Source organism: Danaus plexippus, chromosome 6 (genome assembly GCF_018135715.1).
Source record: "Danaus plexippus chromosome 6, MEX_DaPlex, whole genome shotgun sequence".
Taxonomy (NCBI): Eukaryota; Metazoa; Arthropoda; class Insecta; order Lepidoptera; family Nymphalidae; genus Danaus; species Danaus plexippus.
Genome location: NC_083540.1, coordinates 5,016,837 through 5,028,971, shown reverse-complemented (window position 1 = coordinate 5,028,971; position 12,135 = coordinate 5,016,837). Strand labels below are relative to the sequence as shown.

The 12,135-nt window shown below is 33.5% G+C and overlaps 1 protein-coding gene across 3 annotated transcripts; it reads right to left on the bottom strand.

Moving 5' to 3' along the window:
• Window positions 1–3,893: 3,893 nt before the first annotated feature.
• Window positions 3,894–11,255, bottom strand: LOC116778730 (serrate RNA effector molecule homolog). Of its 3 annotated transcripts, none has more exons than XM_032672738.2 (16): window positions 10,933–11,255; window positions 10,289–10,540; window positions 9,719–9,904; window positions 8,909–8,975; window positions 8,478–8,667; window positions 8,291–8,397; window positions 8,063–8,216; window positions 7,657–7,979; window positions 7,402–7,542; window positions 7,137–7,325; window positions 6,602–6,889; window positions 6,405–6,518; window positions 6,189–6,332; window positions 5,925–6,049; window positions 5,546–5,650; window positions 3,894–4,122 (listed from the first exon to the last, which is right to left on the bottom strand). In XM_032672738.2, the coding sequence occupies exons 1-16, from the start codon at window positions 11,070–11,072 to the stop codon at window positions 4,044–4,046; spliced, it is 2,604 nt and encodes an 867-aa protein (XP_032528629.2). In that variant the 5' UTR covers window positions 11,073–11,255; the 3' UTR covers window positions 3,894–4,043. The 3 variants fall into 3 exon arrangements, with proteins under 3 accessions (XP_032528629.2, XP_032528631.2, XP_032528630.2); XM_032672739.2 differs by lacking the exon at window positions 3,894–4,122 and adding an exon at window positions 4,394–4,919 and having other exon boundaries at window positions 10,933–11,254; XM_032672740.2 differs by lacking the exons at window positions 9,719–9,904; window positions 10,289–10,540; window positions 10,933–11,255 and adding an exon at window positions 9,242–9,384.
• Window positions 11,256–12,135: the final 880 nt, after the last annotated feature.

Genomic DNA, 12,135 nt, shown 5'->3' with positions numbered 1-12,135 from the left:
GGAATACCAAATATGAGGAAGGGAGAATAATACTCCGGCATAATAATACTAATAATAAGAATAATATCAGGCAGAAGAAGTAATATTGTTGATGATAAGAAATTATTATTTAAGTTAAAATCCCACGACTTTTAGGACTATATTGTTAACTGGATTGAATGTTAATTACAAAGTCAAAGAAACTGAATAGGTTTTAGAAGACAAAATAACATTATAATAAACTTTTAATTAAATTATTATTCAAAGATAAAATGAAAATACTCTCGTAATCAATAATCATTAAAAATCTTGGTTTCTTACGAATGGACTTCGTCAACTTACAAATATGAAGATGTGTCTTATAGTAATTTTTAGTTTATTTGATTGGGTAAATCGTATCAGCAGAGTATAGATATTAAAGGTAAGGATAACAAAAAAGAATAAGTCTAGTGGCAGACGACGCAGAATTTAAGAAACAAAATGAATTTATAATTGTAGACTACTATAATTTTATTTGTACATTTTTGAATATCAATTCCAAACTTCAACGATCCATATCACACCAGTTCGGTAAAATCTTAATTTAGAATTATTTTTTTTAATCAAAACATTTATGTTGGTATAATTAATACAGAATTTTATTTTAACATTCATTTATTTAATTCAAAATTTATAACACTTGCAATAAACATTTAATCATAAAACATTATTCGAAGTGAGTTTAGTCATATTGTTAAGCACTTCAAATCATTCCATATAAGTACAGATAATAAATTGTGACGTTCATATTTCAAATATTTACCAACTTAAATCATTCCTTGTAGGCATATAATAATGTACTCTAATAATATAATTAGCTAGCCTATCATTGTAAATGGAAGAAACAGAAATTCATTCATTTAGAGGTCATCCTGTTGCGCAGACAAAGCTGCTAGATTTATATATGTATCTGGTTTGAACAGCTAGATGCATTTACGTCTACATATCTGGCTCATATTGATTTATGTGAACAATAAAATATAATCAAAACTATAAAACTGATGAGACAATTGTCTATAAATAAAACCTAAAATGTTATTATTAATGTTATTTATATGATGCTATGAGGTATTGAAAATTATTATTGGTTTCCCCCACGACATTTTCGGAGAAACCTTCTTCAACAAGGTTGGTTATTTCTAGTTAATAGAAAGGTCTGCACGACTTTGAATAATGTTGACGTAATCATATGCATATCTACTGTTCTCCTAACAATAACTATAACTTATTTTGATTTAGGACTTTCCTTAATCCATAGATCATTGAATAATTTAGTTTATATTAAATATATTATATAAATTTTTGTTCAATAGGTTCCTACTTCGAAACTGATATTTTATATAGACGTTTCTAGACTTGCGTAGGCACTCAAAGGTAGACCGTTAAACGATCTCACTTATACGGTCGTCTGCCAAAACAGGTTTATTTTACAGGCATCCACACGCTGAGTTAAGTTTATCTCCATTCTGTTACAAAAATATCATGCTCTCAACTTGGTATAATAAAAACTTATGGTCACAAAACACACACTCATCCAAGTATAATATGCAATACTTATGTAACTTACCAAAGAATACTTATCGGTCATTTTAATTAGTTATTAAAACATAAAATCATCATATGTATGATAAATAATAACCACCTTTAAATTCAGCCAAAATTTATTTAGGTATTTTGTCGTTAAGATTCCGAAATGTTTAGTTATTTCAATTTTTTTTAAACTAACGGTAATGAACCGAGCATGGGAAAAGGTAGAACCCAAGCTTGCGGTTATATTTGTGAATGAAATTTTGATTTAAACAATATATTTAGAAGGTAGAAAAAATATCAATCTATGTCTTTTCTTATTATTAAAATTTTTGAAGGTAATAGTTACTATATAAAGATATAATAAAATCGTTCACGGGTTCAATTCTGTACATTGAAAATAAATGATAATTAATCCCTATAAAGGGTATCCCTATTCTTAGAAGAAACAGATGAAAAAAAATATGACCTTTGAAATTTTTGTCTGTCTGTCTGTTGTAACTTAAAATCTACTGGACGGATTCCAATAAAATTTTATATGGGGACTGCTGATCGATCACCTGATGCAACATTTAGGTTGCCTTTTACCGCGGGAAAATGCGTCATTCCCAGTAATCTGTAATGATAAATTTATGCTTTTAACTTGAAGGGTAATCGGTTTGTTATTTTCAGTATATGCACAGTATTATAATGCAATGACTTTATTAATGTGCGAAAATTTGTGGATGAAAAATCGTAAATCTGTACTCGTAACGTGACAATGCCAACTTGGGGGAAGCATTCATATTCCCTGCAGAAAACTATAGCACCGTTTTTATAATCCGTCAGAAATTATTGTGACAATATGATACTCAATTAAAATTATAAAAATGTTACACGCTTTGTCTAACGACGAAATATCTTTTACAAACTTTGAGAATTTTGGTACAAAAATTCATATTTTAATGGCAATGCAATCTGACTTCAAAAAAAGGTTTCTTAATTCGATTATGTATTTTTTGTCTCTTTTTTTTTTGTTTGAAAAGATATGTAGGTAAAGATGGTATAGCATAGCTGTGGCCAAGTTACTGCGGCTCAAATATGGGCTGGCTCGACCGGGGAAGTATCACCCTCTCACAGAAGATCGGCGTGAAGTAGCTTTAATTGGCTGCGTTTCGTCGGAGAGAGCCGGATTCCCTTTCTCTGTTCCAACCCTCCCCTATCCCTCTTCCCCGATTGAGGGTGGCAACGCATCCGCAAAACTATGTTGCGGATGTCCATGGGCGACGGTTGCTACCTCCATCAAGTAGGCCATCTGCTCACCTGCCCCCTTTATCTTAAAAAGGAATTATCCATAATCATAACTGATTCCGTAAAAGAAATTATACTATCATTAGTTACTAGCTGCTCTCCGCTGTATAACCCACTTACTTCTCGTTGTCTGAATTCCAAAGCAAATTAAATTAAAATCAGTTTAGTTTTAAACTTATTTTTTAGATAATCTTTTCCTTCTACTATACGCCTCAAGTAGCTTTAGTTGCCAAGTTCGCGTAAGAATCGAGGACATTTGTTAATACAGTAGAAAATCCATTATCCGGCCCTCACTTATACGGATTCGTGGTTATCCAAACCAGCAATCGCAAACAATTATATCAAATACCTACAATTTAAGGCAATTAATAGTTTACGTCATATGACGATTACTAAATATTTTAAACTTATCATTTTATTTGACAATTAGGGGAAAAATATTTTGGTACAAAATACGTTCATGTACATAAACACGTGTATACATTGATCACTTTTACAAATGTATTTGTAATTTTTTGAATCACAATAATTATGTACTAAGTACATATACTTCGAATCCGATTTTCTTAATACATTTGATTACGCGATTTTTTACTATCCAAATGCCTTACGACAATTATTATGATTTATGAGTTTCTACTGTATTTAGTAAACGTCAACTGTCAAGTCGTATTTGCATTATTTGTTTGTAAGCCAGTTTTTAGGTGCATAATATCTTAAAACTTACTTTGATAGTAAGTACGTGATTATATTTTTTTTTTAAACTGTTACGTTTGGACTTAAGCAAGACATAATATTGTGTGTAAGTACTTCGTTGTTGTACCAATAACTTTGTCGGTAAAATAAAAAATACTTCATAAGTCTATACATTATACAGACCTAATTTAAAGTTGTTTTTCTCTTAGACTTAATGTCACCGAATGTAGCCGTTTTTAAATGTATTATAAAATGTTTTAATGCTATAATTTCACTAAAAATGCATAAATTGATAAAAACCATTTAATAATTATCAGATGTATGTGATGTGCGTGCCTGTTTCTTATCAAAATTCAAACTACTTATCAAATACGTAACACATTTATTACAAAACCACCAAGTATTGCTATTAAAAATATTTTCCTTAAGCTCTCACCGATGCAAACTAATAATGTAATCTACATTTTTTTCAGTAATTATTAAGTACATCGTTTATTGGAGATCCTTTGGTGTTAAATGAACTCGTCGGGTTCCCGCGGCGCGTCCAAGTCGCGATAGTGTATCACCGGACGGAACTCCGCGGCACCGGCCCTTTAACAAGCAACCACAGCTTTGTTAAAGACACATACACACGCACATACAAACATACATTACTTCCACTGAAGAGTGTGTCTTACAACATTGCACCTAAACACCGAACGATATTTCTAAGGATAAAATATATGACAAAGAACCGATGCAAACTTAACTGTCGGCGTTTAAGTTCAAGATGTTAATTCGTTTAAAAGGTTGAAATTTTTCCAATCTCAGCTTCCCGGGATACTTAAGTGTAGTAAGGGGTAAGGTAGAATAATAATTGTCATTATACTCTCTATTGGACTTTATTGAAGTTCACTTAAATTATAACAAATATATTGGTTTGAATTCTTGACATTTGAAGCTTCGATCACATAAAAAAGGTTGTATATAAAAAAATACAATGATATACGGTTCAGTATTATAATTTGCAAATATTGTTTTTATTAATAAAATAAAAATATTCGAAAATATATAAAACTGTAGTTTCTCCAATATTCAATAGTTATGTGATCGTAGAATCAGAACTCAAGGATATATATTTTTTAAATATAATATAGGCAGGTAACAATTTAGTTTAAGTGATTTACAATATCATACATAAAATACTCGACCTGCTTTATAGATTTATGTATGAAACACCCATAGATGTTATACACCGACGACAAAATTACCTCACAATAAACATATTCAAACTCTGTACGAACATAACATACGAAAAAGGTATGTTATGTACTTAGAATATGTCACCACTATCCGGGAAGTCGAGATCGTTGTAAGCAATTATTGGCCGGGATCTGTCCACGTTTTCCCTGTAAATCACATTCCTCGATCTCAAACACTATGAACATGTCACAATACAAAGCATTAATAATTCACAAACAATGCATCTAACAGCAAATGTTAAGGTCATGCGATATTATACATATATATATATATATATATATGACTATTCTTAGAAGCGGATTACGATGCCGAGGGCGTTACTATTATAGACATCACATACGACAAAAAGTTACCTTACAATAGTAGGTATGTCATGTTTTTAACACATCCTTTTGACATTATAATTTTAAATGTATATCATACTCGGCAGATAATATTGCGATTCATAATTGTTAATGAATATTTATTGACGAATACGTTAATTTAAAAATATAATGAAGATGATGAGAGATTGTAATCGAGATAATAAGTATGTCTTGTAGTGTTGTTTGTTTGATATTCTATTATGATATTAACTACTATACCATCACTATGCTTTACAATACTAAAATAGTACAAAAAAACCGTAAACTCTTTCGATATTATTATATATAATATTTCGATATTCTGGATGTAAACTTGTGTGTGTGTGAGTGAATTCCGCATGTGTATGTTGTTGTTGTCGTATCACCTAAACGAAACTTTATGCGACGTGTATATGTTTGAGTATTACCTGGGTCTCGAGAACCGCGGGTGTCTGGGCATGTAAGGCGCGGGTGGTGCCCAGCCGCCCCAGCCCCAGCCGCGACCACCGCCTGCACCACCAGCTCCACTATATCTAGACAAGTAATTCCAGGTGTAATGTTATAATTTGATATATGAAATGTGTATAAATATGTATAATATTAGATGTTTCATTGTTGTTATTACAAATAAACTCTTCATCAATCTTGCACATCCATCCTACTCCCGTCGGCGACTAAGCGACAATGAATATCCCATTACATTTCATGGTCTTATGTTTATAATCTTCGACTTTATTTCCAGCCAGCGGAATGATTCAGTTTGTGTAGAAGTAACTGCTTTATATATTAATATAAATGTATAGTTACGGATGTGCCGGCGGCGCGTGCACGGGTTGTGGCGCGGCGCGAGCCGGTTGCTCGGGTTGTTGGGGACGTCGCACGTCTTTAACGTACGCGTTGAAGTAAGACACCTCGCGGCGGACCTCATCCACCTAGATAAAGACAATATTACTAAGTCGCTATCGACGTGTTAAGTGTAAATTTGATATTAATTGTATATTACTTCTCTTAAAATGCCAATATAGATTTAAATATAATTCAAGTACTTGTTCCATACTAAGGTAATTTCACCTTTTCAGCGTGTTTATTGAAGATATGCTTTCTTATGAAATCTGGTCCCTTGAACTTTTTACCGCTGAGTGGGCACAACCATTTGTCTTGAGACAGCTCTTGAGTGTTCGCTTGAATGAACTTTTCTACTTCTGCCTCGGAGTCCTTAAACAAACAATTTCATGTTATATTTAAATGTCCAGTATATAAATATATTTATTAATGTTTCATAATCACCTTAATTCCTAGTTTCTGCAGCTCTTCGTCTGTCAGCGGTTTGACATCTTGCAGAAAAGCTGACATTTTACCTTCGAAAGTTTTAATATAATCTTGGATCTCCTGCTGAGTGGGCTGTAACAAAAAACAAGACATGAAAAGCTCAAATTCTTAGAAATATTTATAAATACTATTATCTTCCTATGAAGTTTGTTTACCTTGTTAGGAGGAGGTCCGGAGCGCGCATGCATAATACCACAACGGTTTGGCATCTCGTCCTCGTATGGATATTCACAATGATTGTAATAGTCCACAGAGTGTACAATACGAAGGTACAACACTAGGCGGTCCAACACTTTGATGAGTTCCGGATCCGGTTGTTCATGCGCCGCGGCCTCCGACGACGCCTCCAGACCGAGCAACTCTTCTTCCTCCGTTGAAGCCTCTTCTATGAGATGTTCCGTTATCTTATGTAGCACCGGGTTTTTGGAGCTCAAACTGAAGTTCTGTAAAAATATATTTATCGTTAATTGCTCTTAGGCGACTTTCGTTGTATATTAATTCATACTATTGTGTTTGTTTGTGTATGTAAAACCAACATAGTATTATATTTTCGCCTAACATTGTCGTAAAGAAAAAAACGATCGTTTGAGTTCAACTTATAAAATGTTTATTGGTAAAAAAATAACAGTGAAAATAGAAATCATAGAAACCAAACAGGTTTTTTTAATGTTCTCATTATCATATCATCACCTCAGTCTGCGGTCCATCTTCACCAGGTCCGTCCCACAGTCTAGACCTAGTGTCTAGATGGTGTGCGAGCCTAGCCGCGAGTCTAGCGTCAGCCCGCAACACCGCTCGCTCCAAAGTGACGCCGGAGACAGCTCGGATACGACGCTGAAGATCGCGGTTTACTATCGCACCCAACTCACACTCGCGAAGCTGAGGAAGATATTATACTGTGAATATACCAGAACGATACTAGTTTATATGTACGGTGTGGTTTTGTATATATCACCCTTATATTATTAAGATTCCAGCAGATGTCCTTTATGTTGACCTCTCGTCGGAACGTGACCCAACCTCTGCGGAACCATCGTCTTTCGGGCAGTGGGTCTGCTAGCGCCACGCGCAGGAACCCACCGTAACGTTTACACATCTGGAAGACGATCACATAATGTCTAATAGGAACCAGTGGAATCGTTTAGAAACAACATTAAATCAGTGAAAAGTCGAATGTAGATTTTCTGAGACTATAATATAGGTGACTTACAGCTTCTACTTCAGCCTTCGTGATCGTTGGAGCTAGATTTCTTAAGAAAATGGAGGTTGTTTTATGGAGAGCCCTGGATTCTTTCTTCTCCGTCACATCAATGGAAGTTTCATTATTGTCATTGCTCGCCTCCTTGTCTTTTATTTCGACGACTTTCTCTGCGCTCGGTGACTCGGTCCGTTCCTTTTGTTTCGGCGACTTGTCGGGAGTTTTGGATTTAGACTTGGATTTTGATTTCCTGCGCGTTCCGGTTTCCCCTTCGTCTTCCGAACTTGATGACGATGAACTCGATGATGATGAGCTCGACGAAGAACCTGGCGGAGCTGTGTGAGGAAATCATTCATACAACGTATCTTCCAAACTATAGAGAAAAAAAATTACTACTAATTATAAGTTGAACCCTTACGAGGTTCTTTCTCGGGTACAACTTGTTCCGATTCCGTTCCAGGCACACTGTTGTAACGAGAAAAAAGTTTGGCCTGTTCTTGTAGCTGACGGAGGTGAGGATCGATCTCCATCGTGAGGGGTGCGGTTTTTTTTGGAGAATCTTCCTTTTTTTCCTACGAAAAATTCATTTGTAATGTATAAAAAACCTAAAGCGAGAGTAAGAGATAAGAAATATGTAGTTTTATACCTCAGTTGAATTAATCTTATCCTTGTTTTGTTCGGTGTCTTTCTCATCCTTAATTTCTTTGACCGCATCGTCTTCAATCACAATTGCCTTATTCGTGTCATTCTTATCTAAAATATTGTATTGATTTAAAAATTATAAGTATAAAAGTTAATTTCAATAGTTGAAGGAATTTCGTAATATTATTCACCTTGTTTGTCATTTGCATTTTCCGCTGGGTTGGGTTCGTCGAGAGCTTTAAGATCTTCCTCTGTTCCGCCTTCTAATTTAATAACAACAGTGTCAAGTAAACGTATCAACTTGTCCGACTTGTCAACATCCACTGATACTTTGTCCAATTCGCGTTGTTCCAGGAGCTCAAGAAATACGTTAAGTCGGTTCTACAAAACATTGTTGAGTATGAAGTACTGTTTTATATCTGTATAATTATGTTTTTAACATTATATCAATATTGGCAATAACTTGAATTAAAATTCAGGTAGAAATAGCAGCACCTCCATCATGACACGTCAGTTTAATTGGTAAAGCAATTGGAATGCGACATTCCTCAAGTAAAAATTTGGAATCCCGCTATTTTCTATTTGAATTTGAGATCAATAACTTCGTCAGTATTTTCCATACCTTAAGCGCAGCTAGTTGCTCCTCTTTACGTTTCACCGATTCCTCTGGATGGTATTTTATCTTGAACCTAGATGACAAACAAATGCTGGAGTTTGAATTGTATTCCAATTATTATTATTCGCTACCAACAAATTATATATGCATAAAGGTTGTTTTGGAAAACAGGTTTCCCTTGATGTATACCTAGTCGGAGACAAAATAAAATAAAAGCATGATTTAATTAAACATCAAAGTGACAATGTGTGGACCATATTACCTGACAAAAAATAAAAACATCAGTTTTACACAAACTAAAATGTCTTATGTATATATTTAAAAAATCTGCAGTCTCACCTGTTCCACATTTGTGGAAAAACATAACCCTACCCCTAACAACAACGAAACCTGTAGCATTGCGCGCTACAGGTCAACGCGATTAAACTAGCTACACACAGCATTTAATTTGCAAAAAGTTTTGGAAAGTTTTCTCAACGACGTCCGGCAAATCCATGTGAATATGCTGTAGACTGTAGGGAAAAAAGTATACAGTTAAAATTTGCTTATTTAAAAGATTCTAGACATAGCGTGGGTTATAAAAATATTAATTGTTTTATAAAATTATAAAATAGCTGTCATATCTGAATATATGTCATAGAATCTTTTAATTAGAGGCAAATTAACAAACAGAAGTTACACTGAACTGACAGACTGAACTATTAAGTCACTGGAGTTAAGTAAATGGTAAAGTCATTTTTGATTCACATTTTTCTGGTTCTCATAGGAAATGAATCTATATTTTCTTAATATATAAATTTAAATAGAATTACTTACCACTCCTCATCTTTGTGTGCTACAAAAAATTCATTTAATTGCTGCCTCCTAAATTCAAGTTTGTATTCATTATACTTCTGTATAGCGTCATCAACGGTGATAGCATCGTCTTGAGCAGCCAGGAAAGCCTTGAATGACATCATTGAAGGAGGCCCATCAGTTGGTCCCATCGGCAGAACAGCATCTCTAACATAAATAATTTTTTAAGCATGAAAGACAAAGGGTCTATACATTTTATAGAGACAAATTACAACAAGATTGTTAGTTGATTTTGGTAATGATATCTAAGATTTTTGCATGTACTCATTTAAATGAGACTAATGTTTATGAATACTATGCATTTTTTATTAATTTTTGTCTGCATAATGCCAATATTTCGGTTCGTTTGCAGCAACCATGATCATGTTCACACAAGACCAAAGTGTCAGTGAGTTGATTTAATTACTTTGATATTTTCATATTACAGTGATTTTTACGAAATAAAGAGAATATTTGTAAACTATTCTTATGAGTAATGAATAAATAAGTATGTATATATATAATATCAGTTTTATTTAAAGTTAAACTAACCTGGCTGGTACAGGAGGCATTGGTTGACCATATCCTTGATGAGCAGGATGCGGTCCAAAGTGGTCGTGGGCCCAGCCATATGAGCCATATGAGTCATGAGGCATACCGCCATATCTTCTATCATCAACTGGCCAGTCTGGTCTGATTCGTTTGCTAGGAGGCCCTTCACCTCTAACTGGAGAATACCCACGACTTGCACTTGCTCCACCTCTATAATCTCTGTAGTCGGGTCCTGATCTACCTCCACGAGACCTGTATATCATTCATGTTTCTTACCAAGATTTCTTTGAAAATATATATATATATTTTTTTAATAGTACAGGATATTACTCAGACAAGTAAAGACTGTACAATAAGAGTAGTAGCACAAAACTACAAAAAAAACAATACTAACTACTTAAAACTAAATACTTTGTTTTTTCAATTTCACATAACTTTTTAATATGTTGTATTTTGTATTTGTTAAAGTATAAAGTGTACCTTACAACTAGAGCATTGGAACCTCTTTTCAGACTTTTAGTGACGCTTTGAGTTTTAGAAGAATCAAGGATTTGGGAGTGGGATCTGTAACACGACGCAGTCTCATACATGACTTATGATTTTGGAACAGTGGTATAAGGAGTTATTATTACTATATAACCCACCTTTCTGACCATTCCTCTCTACCGCGTCCTCGTTCCTCTCGTCTATCGCTGTTTCGATAACTGCTGCCTTCTGCTGCTCCTCTTTCACCGCGGAATTTATCGCGTCTCTTACGGTCATACTCGTCGTCGCTATCAGCCATGGTGATATCAGTATAAACTTATAAGTTTAACAATATACGACTGCTTTAAATTTATCTATATATAATTAAATTTGTGACTTAAAAATTAACATCACCCGATTCTTTGAGCATTACAATTACATTCATAACCATTTGGCTGTTGCCTGTTGGCATCTTATTTGACAGACGATACGAAGAGAAATAAAACGGAAATACGTTTAAACCTATTCAGTATAGTCTATGAGTTGTAATCTACCACTTGTCTATGAAAATATATATCTCGATTGTTAACATTATCATCATAAAATATTTATAAACCACAGCAAGAAGATTTGTTGTTAAAATATTTTTTTCATTTAAAAAGTCTTCATCGTACCAGCATAGAATGTTAGACATATTCCTACAATACTATAAGTAAGGGCACGTGTATACTGTATGGATAACGTTTGACGGCAGGAGGCATCAATTTTTATATTTCAATAACGTATGTATGGTACATCTAGAAAGCAACTAATAAATTTGCAATTTAATATTTCCCAACAATTTGGTTAAATATCGATGAAATTGTTTTATAGTAATTTCCACTAAGTTTTTTAATAATTTTGAAAGTTGTCGATTTAAAACCTAATGTTATATTTTATTGTAATAATGTTACAAATTTCACGTTGCTCATATGGCAAAAACAATGTTAGTTTTTTTGGTCATTTAAGCAATTGAAATAAAAAGTTTCGCCTTGTCATTAAGGTCAATTATAGATCCTAGAAGATTGTTAATTGAAGAGAGCTTATTTGTTTTTATATAAGTTGCTAAGTAATATGATTTATGTTGTTCTCCTAATCTTCTTGTGTCCTCAAATGTCCTCTAAATACTTACTCGTAATATTTCCTATTTATATTATTAAAACCAGAAACAAGTATCATAATAAATAGTTTATTTACTGCGTAATAATTTTGTTGATTGAATAAATTAGAACTAAACAGGTAGTAGAACAGCCATTGAGCATAATTTTTTATCTAGTCAAAAAAAATGTGTTATAATGTTTTATTTCTTATTTTCATTGTTATATTGATAATGTAACAATAAG

Coding starts and splice junctions, on each gene's coding strand:
- LOC116778730 (XM_032672738.2), bottom strand. CDS start 11,072: ATGGCTGATAGCGACGACGAGTATGACCGTAAGAGACGCGATAAATTC. Junction 6,890..7,136: donor AAGATGGACCGCAGACTGAG/GTGATGATATGA, acceptor ATATTTTTACAG/AACTTCAGTTTGAGCTCCAA. Junction 5,651..5,924: donor CACGCGCCGCCGGCACATCC/GTAACTATACAT, acceptor TTACTTGTCTAG/ATATAGTGGAGCTGGTGGTG.